This window comes from Nyctibius grandis, chromosome 1, assembly GCF_013368605.1.
Source record: "Nyctibius grandis isolate bNycGra1 chromosome 1, bNycGra1.pri, whole genome shotgun sequence".
Lineage (NCBI taxonomy): Eukaryota > Metazoa > Chordata > Aves > Nyctibiiformes > Nyctibiidae > Nyctibius > Nyctibius grandis.
The window spans coordinates 2045448-2071628 of record NC_090658.1 but is presented as its reverse complement, the minus strand read 5'-3'; the positions used below and the strand labels follow the sequence as shown (position 1 = coordinate 2071628).

The following is a 26181-nucleotide window of genomic DNA, read 5'->3' as shown; positions in this document are numbered from 1 at the left end:
ATTACTTAGTTTATAATGGAAATACTCTTACCTGTGTTTCATTTTCATTTTTGAAGTTTGAGTTACCAAGTCACCTCTTCTAACCCTAGAACATCTCCAAAGGATCTCAGCATTACAGACACATGCTTTTTAGAAGTCCGGTACATTTCTTGAGCATCTCCAACGACGGGATGCTAATTTAGCAAACTGGAAAACTAGTTCAAGAGCTGAAGTTCGGAACTGTTATTTTCCTTATTTTACTCTCTTTCCAAGTGATTTTCTTCATTTCTTCTTCATGCTGGCAAAGGAAGATGACAGCTACTGTCTCTCTTTGCCTTTCTGTGTGCACCAAAATAGTCCTAGAGGAAGAACAAAGCTTCCCACAAATACAGAAGTGGTCTGTCTGATTCTTCACTGTACCATCTAGTGATGCCTACGTTTGTTTGCATATCCTTTACTAAGGAAAAATATCTGCTGCATTATAGCCAAGCAAACCAGTCTCCACCATTACTTGAATTAATTCAATGTGTTGTTTAGGCTTGCTATTTTCCATTTTCCTAGCGTCCAGGACAATAAGAACATAGTGTTACAGGACCATACTAGTGAGATATTTTTAGTCTGGTGGAAACCACAATGAGAGAGTAATTTGTGAGTTCACCTTACCAGGTTGCATCTTAAACATTCTGCATATTTTGTGGTATAGCCAACTATTCTTGTACAGTACTTTGTCATGGCAACCCCTTTGTCCTCTGTGTGTGTGTTAACCGAGTAAGAACTTTTACTTTTTGTTCATAGGTTTCATACAAGTTGAGCTTGGCCATCTCCTTTCACTATACTTCAAGAACATTTATTCTCATTTTCCCTCTGTGACACTTTTTGAGCTTTTTTTCTGAACTATCACCACTTATGCATGTTCTGTAATAATTCGTACAAGATTTAAGCATTCTTTCGGCTGAAGTGTTCTTATCAAAGGGAAGTTTGCCACATACCTGTCAAAATTAACAATTGCTTCTATCCACAAGATCGAAAGACCTGAACTTGTAAGATCTCTTCTCTCTGTATGTGACAAGAATATAGAGAACAGGTAATCAGCCATGTAAGGTTCATGGATAATAAGCACGAAATTTGACAAAGATTGTATCTGTTTTCATCTTTAATTTGCCAAGTTTTGTTTTCATAGCAGCCAGAAAGCAATAGTTTTGGAGAGAAAGCTATTTGCCATGAGTCAACATACAGCAAAATGTAACCTGAAAGAACATTAAAAGTACAAGAATCCTGCTTGTACCTTCTTTCATTTACAGTTTAACTTTACTAAAAATACAGGAGGGATTTGCAAATTACAGAGCTATGAAAGTAGGTTAGCATACATGTAGATATTATAAAATACCTTTATGCTCATTCACATTTGTGTTTTATTTGTTGATCTGAAATCATGTTAAGAGTTGGTTCCTTGTAAAGATAGTGGAGCAGTGTCTAATCTTTGTTATGTAGAATTATATGGTAAAACCTGTAGCTTTGAAGCTGAAAAAAGTTACTAAGAAAACAACGTGTGTTAAACACACTTTTATAAGCTACAGGGCTAAGAAAAAGTTCTGGAGGGCCCAGAAATGAATTAGACCTTTTCTGGCACAATGTATCCCAGTCTCTTAATTAGGCATTTTTAGAACTATAGTCAGTCAGTAGACCCGTATTGGTTGCTGTTGCTGGATACCGTAATAAGTAACTTCACCCAACTGAAAAATGCCCCATACTATTCTGCAGTTAGAAGGTGGGGGGTTGCTTGTTGTTTTGGGTTTTGGTGGGGTTTTTTTCTCCTTTGGTTGTTTTTTTTTGTTTGTTTTGGGTTTTGTTTGGGTGGTTTTCTGGTTGTTTTTTGTTTGGTTGGTTGGGTTTTTTTGTTTTTTTACACAACTTCTTTTAATTTCTAACTGTCAAAACACGTTTTCAGGAGGTGGGAAAAATAATACTTGCTTGGTCAAGGATAGTGGTGATGACCATAGATGGCTAACCACAGAAATAAGTAAAATTCTTAACTAGGATGCTAAAGGATTCAGTGTACAAATGTGTACCTCATGGGAAGAGCTGTTTACTTTAGGAAGCTCCGAATCTGTCTTTATTAACTCCTCATTAAAAAAATTCATGCCTTTGAGTGGATATCTAGGCATCGTTTAAGCCTATTTAAAACAGATCTGAAAAGGAGAAGACATGGTTGAGCTTTCTTTTACAAGCTGCATTTAATCTGGAGTAAACTTCTATTCTAATGCATGACCCGGTATGACATGATATAAGCAAATCTGACATCGCACTTGAGCGCGTTTAGTCCATGCCTGAACAGATGTTCTGTGTAGTTTCCTGAGTAAAACCAGAATTTGTTCAAGGATTTTTATATGCATATGCCTGCATGGGTGGGATTTCTGTTAACAGGTAACTGCTCATAATGTGTGCAGTCAAACCTCAATAGATAGTGAAAGCAATGGAGAGTATGGTGATTTTAAAGTTTCAAGCCTGAATGGCTTCAGGAATGTGGTTTTTTTTTCCTTGTCTGTCACCACCAGTGAAATCTTCACCCTGAGTTTTCTAAGTAATTGGTCACTGTCTACCTATGAATCTTTTATTTTAAAAAGATGGTCTTTATAAAGGACAACTGGCCTTCTGCTGGCCTCCAAGTAAATAACCATCTCATCTGCTTTGATACTTTTGACACCTCAATTCCACTACCAGCTGTAACTTGCACCACAAGAAAAACTCTAATAGATTGCTGTGTAAAAATGGTGTTTATATGAAGATTCAGAAGTTTGTTTTTCAATAATTAAAATTCACAAGAGCTAAAGAAATCCAGAGGAAAAAGTTAAGATATCTTATGGATGACAAAATAGCATGATGCCAGAAAAACAGTAATGCGGACAATCAATTACTGCATATTTCTTAGCATTAACCATTTCAGAATAAATCTTTATCAATACTGTAACAGCTGCCTGTTCTAACAGAAGTAGTTAGAATGGGAAAATGCAAGGACTTTTGACAGGTAACAGTTTTCTGTATGGTTTTAAAGAAGTTGCCAATATGCTAACATTTAATAACAGACTTGCATAGAGGAAAGGAATAAAACATGGCAAAGTGAGCAGAAAATTTAAGTGTGATTTTAGCTGACTTGACGTAGCTTATCAAAAAGATGGAAAAAGCAATCTCTTTCTTGTCTAGAGGAGAATTTTGGATATCAAGGGACTTTCTTATCAGGAAGAAGTTCTCCACATAGCTTTTAGATGATAAGGGTGAACCAGATAAAACAATGTGTTGCCTGTCACACTTAGGGCTAGTTAAACGCAGTAATATTTCAATAGGCAGTGTTGCAGTTAGGGCATAGTCACATCAGAAACAAGTAATGCTTTGGAGCACCCACTGATCAGCCCCCGTAGGCTGTGGAAGATACCTGACTTTATTCCTCCCAGAAGTTGTTGGAGACTAAATCAGGGAAGTGTACAGACTCCAAAAGTCATTCCCATTTCCTAGGGATAAATCAAAACCACATTCTTATCTGAAGTCATGCTGCTTGTATTTACTCTGCATCTAGATCTTCCTCAATCTTATCTGGCTTAATTTGAAGGATCAAGACAGATTTGCTTTCTAGCTCACTCCTTCTGTGTTACTTGAGTAGAAAAGAAGTTCAGGATGGTTGCAAGACCTTAAGACATTGCTGACGCTTCGAGGCCCAGTATTTTTTACCTCATACAGAAAGCACTGTACAAGCACATAAAAATGACAGGCTTAAGTCAACAATATTGTGCTGGTTGAGCACCTCTTGGGCTGCTGGGGTTTGCAGAAGCAGGAGAGTATTACAGCTCAAACAAGCCTGAGCTGGAAGAGAGTTATAACCATCCTCCCGATACGGTTTGTGCACAGCAACAGTTGGGTGCAGGAGAAAACCACCAGTCTTTCCCATCATAAACACCATTTGACCGTCATTTAAACAATCCAGAAAATGTATTCTTAAGTTTTAATCTATTATTCAGCATATGGCAAGTGCTTATTTTGGGGAGGGGGCTGCTTTTTTTTGTGTGTTCCAAGATAAAGTATTCCTCTATGAGAAGGGTCTATATGCCTATAAAAGGGAAGATTCCCCATTTCTAGAAGATGTCTTTATGCAAAGATTGCTTCGTTAGGTATTTAAATCAAAATGTTCTCTCCGTTATGATTACACTCAAATCTCAGCATTCACCGTTAAGAGAACCTCTTCCTTACTATGTATGCAGATTTATAAGGCTCCAGGCACCTTTGAAATAAATTGAAAGCACAGCCATGTCAGAAAGCCAAAACCAGAATGTAGCCAAGGAGATCCACCCAGCAACACCCTCGAACACCCTCAGCCTCTTCCCCTAAGCACAGCTTTAGAGCACTAGGCTTGATCTTGTCTTCGCTTTCTCCACCCTCCTGAAAGCTTCCTGGGGGATTCCCCGCTCGCAGAGAAGCCGGAGCTGTGCGAGTGGCTGCTCGTGGTGCAGAAACAGCTCGCTTGATTTTCCTACCTACCAAAGAGCTCATAAGGAGTGCGGCTGTTTGCAGTGCTGCTCAGCCCGTTTCAAGGGGAGTATTGCAAAATAGGAGCAGCTCACAGCAGGAGAAAGCAACAGACAGATTTTAACAACTGAGAAAAGAGATAAGTGTGGCAAAAGCATACAGAAATAATGAAGGGGTTGGAGAAGGCAGCCTTGCAACTGCTGTTTCCCACTTTGAAACACGACAATTCAAAACTTCACTTGTGATGCTGAACGGTGGTATGGTTGGAGGACCCCAGAAAAGGAAATGCTTCCTGAACTCACTGCTCTAGGATATGAGCGAGGCCAACAATTTAATAACTTAATTAAACAAAGGTCTGGACATTTTATACAGTGAGATCAAAAGTTAAAAATTAACAACTTTTGAAAGGGATAATAAACTTAATTTATATGTTTAAGGTAATCTTTAATTATTAAAGAATGTCAGAATGAGGTTAATTGTTGGAAAGGAGATTGGCAATACCTAAAACCTTCTCCGAGGTATCTTGCCCTGCCCAGTTGGAGAAAGCCTACTGGATCAGAAGAACTACAAATATGTTAAATTTTCCATCTTTCTGCCCTTGGTGACTGCTACCTGTGGATTGAGCATAAAGCCTATTCCCCAAAGCTTTGATTAATTGGTCTGCTGTACATCAGAGGTTCAGCATCGTAATGGAACCATTCCCTGGAACCAGAGTAATTCTGTTGAAAATTAAAACCATTGGGAAATTCAGACAAAAGTTTCTGTAATTCTGACAAAGTGATGCATAAATAATCTGATCTGAGTGTTAGCTGTCAGATGCAATTTAAAACATTTCTGTATTGAAAAGAAATCAGGTATTAATATCAGAAGGTTTTCATCATAGGAATCACAGTTTGTTATTGTGAGAAAAAGCATGCAGTACTGCAATTCAGTGACATCATTGAGTACTGCCACAGCTTTCAGGGGCCTTACTTAGGCTCCGTTCTTCTGGACAACATGTGCATGTAGAAGGAAATCTGTTCTGCTCTGAACAGCTTAGTGGTGCATGCACTCGCATACATAACAAGCACACACTTGACACAACACTGTTGCTGTGTTTCGTGTCGTATTTGGGACAAAAGCAGCAGCAGCAGCTTATATCATCCTTTGCATTTGATTCTTTGTTTTAGTGTCTGTCACGTCCAACGTAGCCAAAAACCGGCCTCAGCAAATTCTGGCTCGTAGACACTGTGGGAGCCCCGGGGGCTCCATACACATGCCTCATCTGTGACCAAAGAGGGGCTAAGGAGCCATTTCACAGCGCCTTGTCCTCGGGGTGGAGTCACACTCCTACAACAGCTACGATCAGTAGGCTGAAAGCAAAATATTAAAGAGACCAAAGGGACCAATTGGGATTTTCACAGACTGAGTGGCCACGCAGGGGGTTCAGCCAGAAAGAACCATGCTAAGTGTCTAAAAATATGAAAAATAGCGAAAAGGCGACAAAAATGTGTTGGGTTTTTTTCAATTTGGCTGTAACATTCGAAGCAAGACAGCCGTGGGATCTGCCTGGATCAACTTGAGACCATCTTTGCAGAACACCGCAGAAGCTCACGCAACGCAACAACTAACACGCACTCCAGCTTTATGGCATGAAGTTACAGAACTGTCTCTGTCACACAAATTCAGCTTCAAGACAGCATTACTGTCCCGTTGGGATGCAATTGGGATGGGCTGGGTAGACAACAGCCCTTAAAAACCGCAATGATAATATGCAGGTTTTTCCATTCCTATCATTTGTCCTTAATTTGAAAAATTAAATGCTTATGTCCCATTGTTAACTATTCTTAGCACTAATTGCACAATTTAGTCCAGCGATGACCAAATGGCTTCCTTACAGGTTTTTTTCTCTCAGTTCACAGTTGTCCTGAATTTATTTAGTTTGGTGCTTAGGTTGCATAAAAAAGTTTGTGACTCAGCCTCCATAAATGTTTTGATCAGAAACCTCACTTAACTACTGCATGAAGAACACTATCTGTCAGAAGTCAGAGGAAAGAAGGGGAGTATAGTTCTCCGTTCTGGTTAAAAGCTTAGAGGATATTTACATCAACAATTCAGGTGAGAAGGGACCTCAGGAGGTCTTTAGCCCAACATCCTGCTGAAAGCAGGGTCAGCTCTGAGATGAGGCCAAGTTCATCAGACCCTCAGACCAGGGAGGTTTATCCAGTCAGGTCTTGAAAACCACTGTGGATGGAGAGAGCACAAACTTTCTGGGCAACCTGTTCCACTTCTTGGCTGCCCCAATGGTGAAAGGTTTTTCCTTATATCCAGTCCAAACCCCTGCTTTCAATTCGCCCTAGACTGATAGAGGCAGACAAAAGAGATGTGCTGAAGTGCAGACTTCTCTTCCCCCCACCCTTCATTTTTCATTATACTTCTAGCTGGTTTGCATTGGTCCCTCAATTTCACTTACCGAACTATTTAGGATTATTTATTATTTCATTTGGCTGCACTACAGAGAGGGCACCAGTCACCAGTGAGGTTTCTTTCTAGAAGGCACTATATGCACAGATGCAGTGAAAAAGCTCACCTGAGAAAACCTTCCATCTTCATCCTTCTAAGCCTTTGGCTTGCATTCCTCCTTTATTTTCTTCCAAAAAAATTTGAAAATACACCTTCTTGGGTTTTACCTACCACTAAGCCTATTTCCACTGTACTTTTCAGACCTGAATTTTTTATAACACTGTGCTGTATTTATGGGAGAGACTGTTTTGTTTTCTTACAAAGGGTGGAGGTGAGGAAGTGCTTTCCATAAGGAAAAGTAACACAGTTCTGGGGCAGCCCTCAGTACAAACATTTTCATGGAAAGCAGACTAGATAGTGAGAAGCTGAACGTCATTCCCAGCCTCCCATGGCCCAGCTCTTGCTACAAGTGAATCTCTGCACCTTTTTCAGTTTCAGTTTGTTAAAAAAAAAAAAAAAAATCAATATGTACCCACAAACGAGGAAAAATGTGAAGTTTCACTGATCAGTGTCTATGCTACTTAACATGCAAAGCTCTGAATAAATGCAAAGATTTATTCATAGCGAGCGCCCACCAAACTTCTTAAAGTACTGAAAGGATATCAAGATTGATTTTGATAATTAAAACCACTATTTGTACTGTGAGGTGTCCTATTAAGACACATTTAGTTGTGTTCCAGCATTTAAAGCACATGCTTGGATCCCAGCGATTTCACTGACATCTTTGCACATGCCCAAAGTTACACAATTACTTAATGCTGTCCTGAAGAGGAATGCTGTCCTGAATTAGTCCTTCACCTTGTTGCTAGGAACTTTTATTTTAAAAACCCTCACTAAAAAACTTGCCAGAGCAAGCCTGCGATACCAAGCACAGACCGATCCTACTCACAGGTGGGTAGGAAATGCTTGAAAGTACAGGAGGGAGTAGCCTTGAGCTGAAGGAACAGCGCTGTTTACTCAGCTTGCAGTTACATTGCTGGGACATAGTTTTCAGGTAATTCTGAGTATCCCACCGTGTCGCACATCTAGCAGTGCTGTCCCTTCTAGATACTCTTCACGTCATTGTTGTATCCATTTAATTCTTTATTCTCTTTTCCTCTTTACTTAAACTGGCAACAAGTGCCAAAAACTGACTGAAAACAGCAATTCACACTGTGATCCTGGATAAATTACTATACAATTAGCAACGTCGCAACGTGAGTTTCAAAATGTTAATGAAAGCAAGCTGCTCCTTGAGGAAACCAGATACTTTACAGTTTATGATTTATGGTGACTCTAAATAGGATTGTGAATGGTTTACAGTGCCAGATGAACAAATATTGTCACTTTTACTAACTAGATACTTCATGCCACTGCTGTAGGAAGTGGTGCCTGGCTTGACTAAAATAATCATCTCCTCAGTATCCTCTCTATAAAATCTTATCCCCTCTAGAAATGGAATTGCAAAATTGTTATGATCTGAAAATCAGATAAATTTCCTTCATTATGAGGAGCAGAATAATGCAGTGGACATGACTGGTTTGGGACAGAATGACACGTAGCTGTATGTTCACAGAGAGTTCTTTCCATGAACTTCTCAGATTCATTTTCTGGCTTGAGCAAGCTTAGCTCTCTACTCCTGGGCATTTCAGGAAAGCACACATACACACAATAAATATGAAGCCTTATGGGGTAAATAAAAATTACTGCACAAATAAGAGTAATAATAAATCAAGTCCAAGAGTTTTAGGTCAATATGCAGAATTAACCTATTTACTGAATGTTCTGTAGATAAGAGATCATTGTTCTTTGCTTTGAAAAGATTTCTGGTTTTAATATGTATTCAGCCATTACTTATCTACTATGCTTTGCTTCCTTTTTATTTTCCTTTCATTGAAAATGAGACCTAACTCCTTAGAAAATCATTTGGACTTGATCCTAAAACACATTGAACACTTCCCAGTCCTTTTGAAAATAATAGGATACAAGAATTTTCATGACTTAGTTTTCATTTCTCTGAGGTGTTTTTTAAACTTTGAAATTGGTTCAGAAGATCCTATCTTGTTATTATCGGGGACATGGTGTTTCTTTTCTTTCATATTGATCTTTTTGCCTGGCCATGAAATCTCCAAAGCATACTAATAGTCTGTTAGAACCTAAATAAGTTTAGGTACAAATCTAGCTACAGAGGACGTTCAACTAACTGCTAGAAACCAGTCTTGTCATTGGTCTTCCACCCATGTTTTGCATATTTATTGGTAGCATCTGTTTAATTAAAACCAGCCTTCAGGTCAACTGAGTTGATTAGGTGCTATATACAAAAGTTTTCAAGCTACTTAAGCCTACATGTTTACAGTCTGTTAAAAATTACTTCCCCTCCTCTTCAGCAGTCCCTATCTGGAAATCTTGTATTTTGCAAAATTTTTTTAAAATCTTCACAGGCCACGAAGATCATTACCTACCAGACTGGTTCTTGCTGTCCTTTGAAATCCTCCACTCTCTCCTCTCAGACTGGAGGTTGCTTGAAAGCGGCCCTGTCTCTCAGTTCAGTGTTTGCATATCAGCAGAGCAGTGGAATCCTTATCCACGACAAGGGCTTCTGTAAGCTAACAGCACAGAGAAACACAAGCACCGTGTTAGACCTCTTACACTTACACAATGTATTTGAAGTTGATTAGCCTGGGAGAAGGCTTAAATGTTGCCAGCAGTGGTTTGGGTTATTCAAGCTAACAAAAATCGTAGTAGCATGAGTAATAATAGGATTGGTAAAATTATCAAAAACCTTATTTTAAAACACTTCCACTTCAGAATTTTAAGCAATTCTTTCCCTTATCCTATTGGTAAGAAATCAATGTGCTTGTAGATGTTTACTTTTCCTCCACTATAAACAGACCATCTCACTAACACTTAGGTGCATATCTCCTTGCTTTACCTTGTATTCTATTCTTTGCTCTTCGCATGAATTACTTTGATATAAGCAGTCTCCCCTACACTCCTCTCAGTTCACTCTTGCCTCAGCAGCTCTTGGAAGACAGCATTTCCATGAAGAAAGGGCTACTAGTCTTTTTTTTTTTTGCCATCCAGCGGATGAATGAGCATGGCATGGACTTTCCCCCTGAAGTGTACAACTGCAAAGCTGAGTGGACAATCAATCACACTGGAATTAAATCCATCTGGAAGGCATTTGAGGCAGCAAGACATCTATGAAAACCTTGAGTGTGATTGACAGGTTTTTCCAATAGCTTTGATGGAAGTCTAAATTGAGAAATCTCTTCTCCCATCCCACAAGAATTTATGAGCAAAATTTATTTTGACCAACCAATATTGGCCTGTATTCAACAACATATGAGGCCCTTATGTTTCCCTGTAGGCTTGTGCTCATTAGTTAACCTCTGCAATGGTCACAGAGAGGCTAGGTTAGATTTTAATCAAACAATTATGACAGTCTACTTAGAGCTGGAGACAACTGGGCAAAGAAACAGTTATGCTGAGCAATGTACTGATAATGTTCTGGGCATCCCTCAGAAATGCCAGGGTGCAGACAGGCCACGTATCCTTGGCAATTAGCTCATACACTCAATTTGCAAGAAAATCAAAGTCTGGGACCTCATGCCTTTTAAAGAGGGAATGGAATACACTGAAAACCAAGCAAAATACCTTCTGGAAAGAGGATAAGGAAGAGCCTCAATGCTACCTTTTCAGGAAGGATGGCTAAAGCTTCCCACTCATATTTCTTCCTGGAGCCAGGAGCAAGAGAAACATCTCATGCCACAAAGCATTAAAAAACTTGTCCAGTGAATCCATCAGGGCCTGTTCCTTTCCTGTGTTAGCTATAAAGCTAATTCCTATTTGTTCCTGCAGGCCTCTGGAGGCAAAAAGCCTGGTTTGCGTGGGCATGCGTGCTAACAGTTGTCCCACAGCAGATCTTCTATGTGCTGCTGGTGCTTTTCAATGCCTGCCCGTGTCCCAGAGCCAGAAGATCTGCCTGACATTGAGCAATTGCTAATGCTCGTGTACCCCTTTGAGGGCTGAAATAGTTAATTCCTCAATTTCCTTGGCTATACCGCCTACTTAACATCAACATGTGCTGGGGAGTGCCCACACTTTGTCATAACCACAGTTTCAAAAACAACAATTTTCTTTAATTCGGTTGTAAACTACTCTTTCAGGAATTTCACGGACTTGCATGGAGTAGAAGGGATTGTCAGAGGATCTTCTTGCCCTTTCATTACCGTCTTGCAAACGCTGACTTTCTCAAACTGTGTTTTCACAGAATGTGTTTCTCTCCCAGTGCAGGCTTACCTGCGCTCTGTACATTTTAAGATCATCTTGAGACTTGCACAGTGCTGTATCTATTTTACATTGTTTTTATTGGCAACTGATGTGTACTACATGCACCCACGTGAACAAAATTACAGAGCCCAGACAACTTTTGTACAGAGTTGCTTTGGCCACAGCTTTGCTGTGGGTTTCGTTTGGCAGAAATGATATCAAGCAGAAGTCTTTCCCTCGGCTTCTGATGTAAACTAAAATACACCTTATAAATAGAAAATACAGGCACTGAGAGCAGCGCCTTTGGGCAAACAGCCACCTTTGGGCTATGGGAAAAATTCAGCTAGATATGATTCATAAATATAATGAATAGGGTGCCATAAACTTGCTTTGCTCTTCACAAACAAAGGCACATTCTCCGCCTTGAAAAATTAGAAGGGCAGAACCCAGAGGAACAGGGAAAGAAAAACAGGAGGAAAGTAAAAGTGGGAGATTTAAGGGGGAGGAAGAAAAGTGTAGGCTTGAGCTGTCAGAGTGGAAAGTACAATTTTGAAGACCATCAAACAATGCACAGAGTAAAACAAGGGGCTTGCCTTGGCACTGAGTCCCTCTGCATCTCACTTCGGATGAGCTCCAGCTTTAATTTTGCAAAATCCAAAGTGCAATATGTTTCAAAAAGAAGTTAGTCTGTTCTTTAAGCTCTAGTTTAGTTGAAGGCTCCTCTTGATTACAGCTAGAGCTGGATCCAGCTCGTGCTGACTGTGTTCTCCTGGCAGACTCTCGTTTGTAAATACCTTTCATCTCATCCAGCAGTGATAATGATGTGCTTAGATGATGTGGCAGCAATTATTTAGCTGCTGCTTAGGTTTTCTACTTCACGCTGGCCAAGTACCCTCAAGTCAGACCATAGAGAGGGATGCTTATATTTTCATTAAATCTTAAGATTTCTTCTGAAAAAATTGTAACAGCTCTATTGTAGTTTAAGGAGTCATTTCTTTCTGCACTCTCACTGACAAATTCAGAAGCAAAGGGCCCTATTCCACCATATTTAGCAGGTTTAAACACGTTACAAATAACCTTGTTATCTGATAGCACACCCCAAAGGAAAACCCCTCAAAACTTCCATTTTCCCAGGTTTGAGCATCCTGTCTACTAACCACAGAAGAAAACAGGAGGCGGAGCAGGCCTTGGTTACTCTGAATGGATTTACACACTTGCCTAATACCATGTAAATACTGGAAAATAAAGCATGGATCTTGTCAAACTTCAGAACTTAGCAAATAAGGAGCATTAAAAACAGCACTAATGGCAAATAGAGTTGAAGTATCTACTGCCAAGTCAGTGAGAGATCCCACGTCCTGCCTGGCAATCAGTCCAAAGACATCCTTTCTCCCACTTCATGTGACCTTTTCAGGCCAGCAATGTTGTGTGTGAGCTTCATATTTTAAAACTGGAACTTTACTGGTATTTGGCCTACTTTTTTCTATTTGTTTTCTAAACAAATGATAGCCACTCCTTTCTCCAACTAACCTTTTAAGCTTTGCCAGAAGTCTGTGAAGATCACAAGGTATTAAAAAAAAAATAAAATCACATGCTCAGGCAAACAGAAGCAGGTTGCAGGGCTGTTGGGATGGTGAAATGGAGCAAGCAGACTTCAGGAGTGCTCTACTTACACTAGGAAACGCTGCTGAAATATCATTTTCAGTGAAAAGTGCCAGGATTATGGTAGCTCAGCATCTATTCTGAGGCAAACCCATGTAACTTCCCAGCCAAAGACCAGGAAAAAAAAAGAGAAAAGCTGTCCCAATTGCTACTTCTACTTGATTGCTTAAAGGCAGCTGGGAAGTCAGATCCTTAGCCTGAGAGTAGAGTCAATCACAATTTTAAGGCAAAGTAATTTTGGAAGAAAAAATAGTTCTCTCTTCCCAAGGAAACTTCTGTTTTTTAAAATGTTAGTTTTTATTTATTACTGGCTCATTGAAAGAACAAAGTATTTTTTCAGTCTTTTTTCTTTTTCTGTTCCCGAACACAGAAAAAAATGTGGCTAAACCCCAGAAAAATCTTAGTTTGGAGCCAAAAATAATAATAATTTTCAGTTTTCAGATTTTTTTTGTCAGGTTTTTGAAAGAACGACAAATACTTCCCAAGCACCACTCCAACTTACAATCTTCAGTAGACTACACACCCTCAGCTTATTTCAGTTCCCCTTCTTGTCCATGCTCCCTTTGCCCACAGCCCAAGAATTCTTCTGATTCTTTGAATCAGAAAAACAGCAGCAAAATACAGACATTGGCAGGTACTTACCAGCTCTCCGGTCAAAAAGTGAGCATCAAAACTACCTTGGTGATCTACCCAGATCACACTGCTACTCTTGAATTATAATAAAGTGTTTAATAAACACTATTTCTGTAAGTGAAAAGCAGCTACATTAGTAGGGCTCTTGTGTATGTACCTTTTTTCCTTATTCTTTTCTTTAGCCTCCACTTAGTCACCTCTATCATGATACATCTTTTTAACTTTGATGTTCATTTTTCTTCCTTTATAAATATTCATACTGCCTTTTTTTTTGTTTTACCTTCAAATAATGGATTTCTTTTTCCCTGGTGCCTCTGCTTGTCTTTTGATCCTGTCTGGCTTCACCTCTTGTATCTATTCTCTTTTAAACAAAGAATTTTTAAAACTTCGTTTTAAGCCCTCTTCACATTAAGAATTACATGGAAAAACAGATTTTCCACTTAAGTTCAAATGGAGAGCCAGCTAATGTGAATTCTTAAGGCAAGACAGTCAAACAAAAATTTACAAGATACTGTTCCTGGTGGTTGTTAGATCAGTACCATAGAACACTGCTTGTTTGTAGCACAGTGAAGTTGATATTGCCACAGGAATCTTCACTTTTGCACATCCATTTCACTTCACTTGAACTGTGCAACCTCAACGTTGTGTTTTTCTATCCCAGCTCTTCCAATCCCCTCCCATCCCCAGAGTATATTTTGGACCAAATCAACTGATGCGTCTTTTTTAAGTACTATTTCCGTAATTTGCTTTTATTATTCTATCATTCAGAAGTTGTAGAAGGCGTGAAAGCGAATTTCTTTTAACCATTTCATTTTTTTGTTTCACAAGGTGGTAAAATACAGACCAGCACCTGCCAATTACACTTGGAAAGTAAATAAGTTTTAGATACATTTCTTCAAAACAAGGCATCTGTGGGTACATACAGCAACACGCTAGAAGTATCACGTAACCACGTAGGAAAAATTCATAACTAAATAATGTCTTCAAAGGCATTTCTGAAGTTGGAACAGCATCAGGAATCTGCTTATTTACGTAGGGAACTGGGGAGATTGCAGCATGTTGGTACTGCCAACAGATAGGATGATTAGTGCTAAAAACAATATTAGATAAGCCTTCTCCTTCTGATAGTTGCTATTGAACTCGACTTGAACTTAAATGTTCTCAGCTTGGGAAGTACAGTTATAATTCCTAAAACAGCTCATTCAGCCTGCAAAGGCTGGAGGAGAATAGGATTTTATTGATAAAATTGATCCCTTATATCAAATATTTTAAGTCCCTTGTCTTGATATCTTAAGTCCCTTCTATCCTAAGGTCCCTTGTTTCTTAAGCTCGCAAAGTGTGCACTGATGAGCTATGCATTCACTACCAAAAAAACCAGAACAGGCTGTTGTATTTCAGGCCAGGGCTGGCTATCCCATAGTGTATGCTCAGTGCACTGGTTTGCTTGCTGTGTTAATTTTGTTAGTGGATAACTAGCTGCTTCACTCTCAGGCTGCAGGCTCTGGCAGTGCCACCCAGACAGACCAGGTTTCCACCAGACTGCATCCCCCATTGCAGTCCCATTGCCAGGAACTCCCACAGGGAGATGCCTCCCTCACCGTGAGGAGACACTGTGGTTCCTCACAAGAGGAGCGGTCTGATTAGGACTAGAACAGTTGAAGACATGCCAACATACAGAAAAGCAAGATTTTTTTTTGCAGGAACCGTTTTCTGTGTTGTCTCAGAATAAAAGTTGATTTTTAAAGTGTGCTCTGAAGCACATTTTTAGGTAGAAGTTTGTGTTTTCCTTTGCAGGGGCCCAGCAGCTGCCAGTGTAAGTGCTGTGAAAAGGCTTGCAAAGATTTAATGAGTGATTCTTCAACTTCCTAATTAAAAACCACAATGAGCTTTCAGGCCTTTATATTTCCCTAATATTACAGGTTGTAGCAGTAATATTTTGTTCAGTCAAGCCTAGCTAAAGGAAAATGCTTATGAGGTTTCCAAGGAGAGAAATAAACAAAATGGAAATGAATAGGGAACTTGGAACTTTTAAGTGTACGTAATTAAGAAAAAAAAAAATACATCCTTCAGATAATTCTGGAAACTATTAGGAGATATTCATAATTCATAACCAGTTGTTTGGTTTTCTTTCAAGCAAGGGGGCAGCTTTACATCAAACACTGACTAGCTTTTCCATTAACTTAAATAAACAAAACAGCATGCTTCAAGTTAAGTGAACATCTTTTTTTTTTTCTTTAATAACTGGGTGAATTAGAAATAAGAACAAGACATTTATTTTCAAATAGGAAATTAGTTTGCATGCTATTTCTTCATGTTAAAAATACTTTGGAACACTCACAAAAACAATGTTAAGCTGAATTTATGGAAATGTTCCATATCAGTTTTGAAGATGATATGCCAGATGTCGGGGAGAACTCTTTCATCTGCAATAATGGAATAGTTTAATCCACCCTTGTTGTTTTTGAGTATGGTCCAAGTGTATTGGTCATCATGGGTGGGTGATCCTCACTTAGGCAGGCATGAACCAAAAAGGCACAACTTTGTTAGACCTCTAGCATAAAGTCACAAGAAAGCAACAGCAGGAAATACTCTACTGAAAGTAAAAATAAGCTCTTGCAACGTAAATCAAAGAGTTTACCATTATGACAACTCACATTTTGAAGCACTCGGACTTGCAGATACATTGCCCTAAATTATTGGATTGTAACTTGAAAGCAAGTATGGCTCCATTTATGGTCCCAGCAGAAATAAAGCCAAAAGCAGAAATTTTAAATTAATATAGATAATCAAAAACATGGAATATTTCTTTTTGATGAGCAGGAAGACTATTAGTTAACATTGTGGTCTTCTGCTGAGGGGAAAAACAAAGTAGTCTTCCCTTTGAGAAACTTTAAGCACAAAGACATATATATTAATACCCGTGTTCTTGTTTTAAGAATAGATGTTGAAGTAACATCGGATAGAAAATACTGTTGTTAAACGTCTCTTGGGAATAGTTTTTGTGGCCTTGTATCAGACTAACATTGTCATGTTAGCTATGCCACTTTTATTTGTAACAAGCATTTTAATTACTGTATTACTTGAGCAGCGGTCACATTCATTTAATTCCCTATGGTTGTGATTTAATAATGAAGTGTATCTTATCAGAGCACATTCCTACAAGCTCTGTTCAACCATGGCTTGCACTGGTGGGGCCTGGAAAAGTACAGAGCAGAACAACGTTGTAATACAGCGTTAGGCTTTTTAACCTGCCATACCATTTCCAGCACGGACAGCTACTGTGCAGGAGGCAGAGGAGCAGAATACACGTTTGGGCACTGATTCAGGTTAAGCATCCCTACCTTGTCACCACTGAATGTAATGATTGTAAGTATTGTCTTATGTTAAGATACAGGATAGAAAAAGCAGGTTCAGTTGCATGTGCCTTCTCAGCCTTCAAAGTAAAAAAAAAAATCTGAGAAGTAAAAGCCATTTACCTTTTGCAGTGTAATTTCCAGACTGTGTGGCACGCACTAGAGAAGGAAGGTAGCATCACAGATGGAGGAGAAAGGAAGTAATGCATCAATTCAAAGCTTCATTCATTTTTTTTTTTGTCCTTTTCAGCTGCCTGCCACTCCCAAACAAACATGTGGGAGATGTTCTAGTGCTGAAAGCTATGGCTCCCTCCTTTATTTAGCTGGTCTGTGTGATAAGTCGATGCAGTTTGGACATACCAAAGACAATACATAATTGTGACAAAGTACTGCAGTCCACATTTGATTATTACAGCTCGATCCCTTGTTAACTCTGAGTATATAGAAGGATGCTTTTCCTGTACCTTCATATCCATGAAGTCACTGTGGTTGGGTAACTTTCCCAAATTCATAGTAGTTGCTAACACTTTTGCAGTCTAAATACAGAAATCACACAAGGAACCAAGCTCCTTGCATTCCATTTTTTTGTACATTTGCATTTTGTACATTTGCATCCCATTTTTTATATATTTGCATTCCATTTTTTATACATTTTCTACATTAATACTTTGCACTACTTCTATTTTGTTGTGCCATGGTGTCCAGGAGTACTAAAAGACAAATCTACAAGGAGCTTGCTTTGCTGTACTCTCAAATTTGAGAGGGGAAATGTTTCGGCACACCAAAAGAATTCGTGCCTTTTTTCATGAAAATCTCATTAATTTAAACATTCTACCTCACATATTTGCTTAAATGTAGGTCTTGGCTCTTACATATGTTTTTCCTGTGCAAACAAGTATTTGTGCAGGTTACCTTCACTCAACTGTGAAAATTTGTTACCAGGGCAATCAGTCCAATATACTTCACATGAAAGGGCCAAAGGAAAATGTAAAAGGGAAGGAGAAAAACCAGCAATAAAGAGGGAGTTTATGGGCTGCTACAGAGTTGTCCAGAATTATACATGCTACCTCCTGACACTACTGGATAGTGCCTGCACTGTTAGAGTGCAGGACTGGATATGAAGAGGTTTTGCCACTCCAGAAGTGAGAAATTTCTCCAAATATTTAGTCTTTTGGTACCTCCTGACCTGATGTTATGTAACAGATTTTCTGCTGGTATTTACCACCGCAAAGCACAGCCTCCCAACACCAACGAGTTAAAAGTTGTCTGGGCATCCAGCCCAGATGAATAACATCCCAAATGTTGAAGGAAGTAGCAAGGGAAATAGAAAAGCCTTTGACAGAAATTGTTGATAGCTTGCTAAGGCTGTGGAGGGAACCAGGGAATTTGGAGGTTGCTAATGTTGTTCCTATGTGTAAAGAAAGGCTCAGGGAGGATCCAGGAAACGACATAGCAGTAAGCTTGGCTTCAGTTGCAAGAACAATATAAGAAACATAAAATAAAGGACAGAAAACTTAATTTGGTAAAATAAAGTAAGCCCATACTCATGGAAGAATTATAGTGGTCTAATTTCTTCAAATATTTTACCTTCAGCTGGTTATTTCTGAAAAATACTGATATAAAATGTCTTACAGACAGAAGGAAAGCTAATGAAGTGGACAGAAAGTGAAAGGTTTCACAGAATCCTGAAGTTAAGAAAATTGCCCATGATACCTGCAGTACTGTGCAGATCGTCCTGTGTCTGATACCAGACGCACTGGGGCCGTTGCTTACGTGGGAGGCAGTGTTTTCAGTTCAGATGAATCTTTTAGAAAAATACACCAAGACATTTTCTGGTCTCACTCACACCGAGAACTCAAATTTAAACTGATTAACAAACATATTTATCGTTTACATTCAAAACAAATGGAGAACAGCTTCGCTGGAGTCAGTGACAAGTGCAACACTGACATCGGTGGATGGGTTTAGGTTTGTATAAACCATCCAGAAGCTGGTCCATTTACGCTGCTCAGTGGGGGCAGAAATAAGAATTTGAATCCCATAAGGTCATTTTAAGAGCCCTCTTTTTGATCTGGTGAAATACCCTGCTTACAAGATTGCTACAGACCAGAACAGAGAAAGCAACCTACAAACACTTTGTGACTTGTTTGAACAAATGAGTACATACACAAACAAGGAGAGCATGAAGATGCTGTAGTAAATTGCAATATGTTGAGAGCCAGTGAGCAGCAAGAAGCTGAGCACTTCAGTCCCAGGAGTAAGACACACTTGAGTTAGTTAAGAATATAGTTCTCCAGCTCTAAGCACAACATACAGGTATGAGCTAGAGGAGAAAAGGTTTAAGTAGCTTAAATAAGATAAAGGATAGATGTGGATTGCATTTTTTTCTACAAAAGTTTGAAGCACTGGTGAAATGCATCTTGTGAATTTATGTACTTCTCAATGATACGAAGAAAATTACAGAGATTAAGCTGTTGCATAAGTGAGCAAGCAGCATGAGTCAGGGGGTTTGGGAAAAATGAGTCACGGCATGAAGGGAACGGAGCCAGGTTTGTAGCTCAGAAAGAGAGACTAAGAAAGAATTTTATGGATGTAGATAAGAGCCTGACAGAATGGACTGCAGCAGAGAAGTAGAAAAACTAACTAGCTCTAAAACAGGGAACGATACACTAGATGTAGAGAAAGCTATAGCTAAAAAGCAGGTCAGGAAAAATTTTTGTACACAACTGGTGGTTGAAATATAGAGCAGGCTGCCAAAGTCAGCAATGGAAGGACATAATTGTGTAAATCACTTCAAGAGGGAGTGCGGGTACATTTTTGGAAAATGAGGGAATCACTGGGTATAGCTATTAGTGAGGCTTGTGGAATTAAAACTATGAAATGCAAGTTGATTTCTATTTTGAAGGAATACAGGAGCAAGCTCTGCTGCCCTCCGTGGTTGTCACATTATTTCTGTAGCACCCTGCAAACTTCAAACAGTAGCCTATGCAAATCAGAGCATTACCTAAACCTGCAGATAGTTATCAATATGAAAGTCTTCTAAAAGGAACTTTCTAATAGCCCTGGAGATTGCTGCAAAAGGTATATTTGTGTTAGGACGAGTCATGGGGTCTGATGGCCGTATGCACCATAGCACAGCTAAGGACTTCTGTAAACATTGCAGGAGGAGCAGTGTGGCTTACATGTCATTTAGTGGAGAGACCAGTGTCCTTAACTCTAATGTTCCTCCCCCCTTCTCTACTGACTCTGACTCTTTACATCAATTTAAGGTTTTTATACAGCAGTAATCATTGCAACTTGCTAGAGGAGCGTACCACCTAACCCATTTTGGGAATGGTAAAGTCTGACCAAGCACAAGCCTGTGGGAAAAACAGAATATGAGATTCATGTGATTAAAGACCGTGTCATGATGCTTAATGGATCTAAAGTCAGACTGTTCAGAGAACCCGAGTTCTGTGTTTTTCAGTCCCCCAAGTCACATTATTGCAGTGTATTATTCTGGATGTAACACCTATAAACAACATATGGAAATTAAAGTACTAAATTCCAAACACATTTTACAAATTTTGTTAAATTTTTATAACTATTTAAAGTACAAATAAATCCCATAAGAAGTTTGCTTTTGAGTGGCCTATTGAAAGACTACATAATTATCTGAGTTCAGTTATTACAATGATCAACACACTGAAGATAACCCAGCTCAGTTTTCAAGTAAGATCAACCTGCAAAAGGATTGTTAGACACTCGGGCTATTTCAAAGGAAATTTTCCAACTACACAGGCTGTAACTGTCCAGAGAACAACTGTCTGGGAATAAAAATCTGAGCAACATCTTAGATCAGACTCAGAGATAAAGTGAGTTTAAGAATTAATCTATATTTCACAGGTTGCATGCATCAAATGCTGTTCAGGTTGTTTAACAATTTAATACTAACTTACAGCTCTTGTTTAGCTGTAGCAAACAGCATAACCTTTCAAAACGTTAGCTGAGATTAGAAATTACAAAATAAAAAGAAAGGGCAATGTTAAAAAGAGAAGATAATTTTCATTACGGATTACCAATGTAATTTAAATTGCCTACCTGGGTGAACAAAGGTATGTGTAACATCTAGAAATGAAATTTAAACAAAGTTGATGAGGAATGAGTTGAGGGTGTTTTCAGGTATAGCTTACAAGATACTTGTTTAAAGTAGAAGCTTCAGCTGTGGCATCAGTTGCCGAAACACTTATGGAGACAAACTTTGTCATGATGACACTAAATCTGGAAAAGAGGATGCAGAGGAAAGATGCTCAAGAATGAGCTTGTAAAAGCCCATTATTTTCTAGATCTGTTTCTTATACTGCACTCATCACTGTGGTATCTTGAGTGCTTTCCAGTAGTGCATTAAGCAACATGACAAACATCTGTCACATGTTTGTTCTCTCACCCTCTCCCCAGAGAGACAAGTGTGTGCAGTAGAGTGTCTTGTTTTAATTTTTTTTAATTATTATAAATACATATGCACGCAACACATTATTAAACATTCATGCTAGAGAGGAAAGGTCAAATTTTATCTTGCTCTTAGGATTAAAGCTGGTGAGCTCTGTGATGTTCCTGGAGGAGTTTCTATCACACCCTTGCCCCAGACTGCTATGTCTTCACAGATACCAAATCAGTCTGATGCTGGGTGTCTGCAGTAGGCAGAAACCAAAAGCATGGATTCCCAATACCCTCATTTACTGTTCACACTTAAGTCCAGGGATTTTGTCAAGATAGATCGAATGGAATAAGATGATAGAATTTAAGGAAAAACATGTGTTTTGTATAACTGCCATCTCATCCCCCTATTATTGCATTTGATACAGACTAAAGGCAGGAATTGATGCAGCTTCCAGATCACTGTCACAGAATCAGAGGGCACTGTGCAAGTGATGATACTCAAGCTAGGAGTCTAACGGATTGGAAAAGTCTGATTTAAACTGGAAAAAGTAGTTCTTAGAATAATGGAATGAAGATCTGGGAATTACTGATTTCCACACAGAGGGGACATACCTGGGAAAACAATCTGGAAGCTTCAGATCAGTCAGACCCTAAACCATTACAGATAGACAGCCTACCCATTCAAAGAACCATGAACACAAAGTGGGAATCCCAGATCAATATTGGCACCACCAGTGTAAGATTATGCTATTTCATGTGGGGAGAGAAGTATGTGTGTGTATTGGTAGATAACTCTACCTTTACCACCTCAGAGAAAAACAGCTGATCTGCCTCATCCCAAGAAGACCTCCAACATTGATGTTGCTCCTTCCTATGACTTCCACTCCTCTATTGCTCCAATGACTCTCAGAACAGTTAGAAAAAAGACTGTTTCTCTAATGGAGGATGATTCAGGTCACATCGAGTGCCAAGAAGCTGAAGACTCCTCTTTGGGCCTCAAAGGCCTAGACACATAGATCTGTGCAGCAACATCACTTTGCAAAATCCACCAGTGCTTCTTTCCCGACTCCACAAGGGCTGGGCTGCTCCTGGTATCACACCAATATAATTCCTATTTGGCACTGCTTTCAGCACCGAAATCTGCTCACTTCCTCACCCTGTGTCACAACAGTAGACATATCTCTAATTATTGCAATACTAGAGATTTCAGAAGTGAATGTTCCAGCACTGAAACCTTTCTAGCTGCCTGTTGTTCTCCTCCCACATTTTGCTTGAAGCGCTTAAGCACTATCTTCAGGCCATCAGCCTTCCTCTGACATTACTGATTTCTTTGCACAGATGTGAGCAGAACTGCTCCAAGCATGGCAACCTACTGCCCTTCCCCAGTGAAGGCCAGAGGCTGCTTTCCTGGCCACCTTCACTTCCCACCTTAAGCCATTCAGTAAAGTCCACAAAAAAAAAAAGGTTTGGGGTTTTCAAAGAACACCCATCAATACTTCATTCCATGTGTCCGTTTCCCTAGGGACTCACATCTCAACAAAAGCCATCCAAAGATATTCAAAATGGAAAAAAGTACCATGACAATGCAGAGTAACAACACTGATAAAGCTTTTCTGAAGTCCACCAAGACTATGTCACATACTGATATGCATTTTCACAGCATGGAGAAGACACAGGACACACAGTCACAGCTAATATGCAACCCAGTTCAGGATCCTAACAAGTAAGGAGCTTAGGAGAGCTCTAGAGGATTCCTTGAAACCAGTCTCAAGAAAAGGTTGTTCTTATAAACAGATCTTTTTTGGCCATAGCATCAAATCCTCTAAGAGTTTCCAAATGAGGAGGCAGCTAGCAGTCAAACACTACTTTTGAATAATTGTTTTTCTTTCAAACTGAACTTACCATTGGGAAATATCAAAGACTCTGAGTGCATAAGTCAATCTAGTTTGTGTCATTTTAGCTGGAGTAGCTTATTATTCTATAAAAATTAAGCTAAATGGAAACTGAGCCATGGATGCAAATGGCAACATAAGGACTTAATGCATTTTAACTCATCCATCTTAAAAGGTAACTCATGTTAAGTTTACTCATATATGAAGTTCCTAAAGAGCAAATAAACTTTCTTTGTTCCAGCACACTCTGCAACAAAAAGGGTTTGAACTGGATGGGTATTATAGCCATTTTGTTCTCAGCTTTTATAGAAGCCAGGAGTACGTACAAAGCGCAGTGAAGTCCCTGCAAAGACTTGCCTTGAACTCCACCGTGCTTTGGCTCAAGCATTTAATGATGTGTCAAGTTGGCATGAGGCAGCCAGCTGTAGTCCCTGAGAGTCTTTACACCTGAGAATGTGCTTTTCAGCTGGCAGTACAGAACAATGCAGTCAGCAAGTCCTGCGTCAACACAGCAGCTCTAGGGCTGATAGTATGCAGCAATGCAAAGAGCAGGCTAACGTAAAAGGACTTTATTTTTCCTGTCAGATAGAGGGAAGATATATGTAAAATATTTGGACATTTAGGGAAAGGGCAAGCATTGAGAATTAATTCAAACTGTTGATGGTTTATTTTTTATTGAATCTTGTGGTCAAAATTGTTTTCATTTGCTATGAGAAAGAATCCATCATTTTTTCCAAAGCACCACCCAGAATCTGCCACTGGTGATGTTCTAACGTCCCCAGTGCCTATACAAATAGAGAGGTCAGCTGAGATTTGTAAACTGGAGATCATAAGTTTTAAGGAATTTGTTTATTCAGCCTAGAGTCTCCAAATTGCGTACAATGCCAAAATTAAAAAGTCCTTTCACTGTACTGTGTCAGGTTACAATAAAAAGCTCTCCAACATTTTGGATGTTCAGATGAGAAAGCAAATTGTAATTCCATTTTAAGCAACCTATTTGTCAGCACATGCAGTTTAATTATAATTAAGTACCTCCAGCAGTTATAATGAATAGGCAAAATCAAAATGTTTTTATACTTGTGTAAACCTGCATTTAACTAAAAGCTGCCTGAATTACACTGAAAAGTATCAGTCTAGTATTTGCATTTTTAGCTGTACTGTTCAAATACAAACAAACTGTTTCCAAAGACTAACAGATTGACTGAATTAGGGGAATTTTCATGGCAATGACAAGAGGCAGATCTCTTCCCGATGAGAAGGCCACCACATACCAAGTTCCAAGTCCCTGTCCAAAGTACGGAGCACAGGAACCGTGCAAAAGAGATCACCAGAGGCTTTTTAGTATTAGCAAAACAATATATTTCTGCCTCATCTCGTTCTTGAGAAAGGGCTGAACTACATTTCCTGAAGTTTTCCATGCAACAAACAACCAGCATGAGAAAAAAAACCAACCTCAAACCAAAAAAGTCAAATGATTGAAATATGATAAAAATACGATAAAGTTACAAGAGGTTTACAGAAAGTCTTATAGTGATACGTACAAAATATCAATGGTATTTGACAAATAAAAGTATCTGATCGTTTAGAATAACCATATCTGAAAATATTTCCAAATGCAGTATATCAGAATTAAAAGCTATTAGAAATTTGATAACATTTTATATCCTGCCAATGGAATAAGCGTTGAGCTGACATCTTTGGAGTATATTTGAACTTTGCTGCCTTCACTTATAGGTAGCTTGAAGATAGATAAAGCATTTCAACAGGCTAAATATTATAAGTGAACTTTATGACTAATATTGCATTTGCTTTTTTAATAAAGATATAGATGAATGTGCAACTGGAACCCATAATTGTAGAGCTGACCAAGTATGTGTCAATTTAAGAGGGTCCTTCAGCTGCCAGTGTCCTCCAGGCTATCAGAAACGAGGGGACCAATGCGTTGGTAAGTGTTGCTCTAGACTAAATTATTTTCTTTCATTATTTACATTTGCAAACTTTATATTGATTATAAAGTGTATGTGTACTGTAAAATAGCTATATAACTTTGAAATGCAATGGAATAATCACTTTATCACAATAATTAATCACTAAAACAAGGAACTAGAAACTATTTTAAGGATAATCAACACTTGGAGTTGAATTCCACAAGATTAATTTTCCCAATGGTTACCACTGTGTTTATTGTTTGTACTGGGGTATTGCCTAACGTCCCAGATATAGTCATAAGTCTACTATAGCAGCAAACTCAAGCGTGTGTTTCCGCTGAGCTCAGTGAGACTTGACTCCAGATCTGTAGGACAAAGCAGTACCTTCACACAGACCTAACCCTGCTCTGCAGAGCCCCCTTGCCCAGTCTGTTCCAGTACTCGGTTTTATGAGTATAAATGAAAGAGATGGAAACTCTGAATGCAGGTATATGATATTTGCAACTTACAAACCACTACGCTTTCTTCTTTGTGCCAAAATAAGCTATCAGCACCCTTGAGACCTATGCAAGTATAGCATTAAATTAAATCCAAGTGCAATGTAAACACTGCATCTTTCCTATTCCATCCTCATTTGGGGATGTTATGCAAAAGCACCATTACCTGTTCCTGCAGTCCTCCTTCAGCCTTTATTTAACACCTCTTTAATTGTGATTTCAGTGGATGAATTGCTTTTATAGGCACTCCAGCCTTAAGCCTTAGGTTTGTCAGAGATAATAAAAACAACTATGAAATAAGAGAATCAAATATATACATCATGAGGTGATGTAAGAGGTGGTCTTGAATGAGACAAGACTGGTTTTATGCAGCCTGGAAGAAAAGCATTTGGTGTTTTATTTGTTTTTTTCTTTTTTTTTGTCCTCAGCAGAACAGAAGCAACAAACTTCAGGTTTTCCTCGTTCTTTGTGTTAGGGATCCTGCATTTGAAAGCATTTGAGAATTTTTTATTTGCAATCTCTTTCAAAAGGCCTTGCAAAGGCTATAGGT

The 26181-nt window shown here is 39.0% G+C and overlaps 1 protein-coding gene across 1 annotated transcript in view; it reads left to right on the top strand.

Annotated features, from left to right (window-relative positions):
• The window catches only part of EFEMP1 (EGF containing fibulin extracellular matrix protein 1), a 48512-nt gene that overhangs the window by 10916 nt on the left and 11415 nt on the right, over nt 1-26181 (top strand). Inside the window, exon 5 of the mRNA XM_068404740.1 lies at nt 25029-25151. Coding sequence (XP_068260841.1) covers nt 25029-25151 — 123 coding nt within the window. The remainder of the gene's footprint in view (nt 1-25028; nt 25152-26181) is intronic.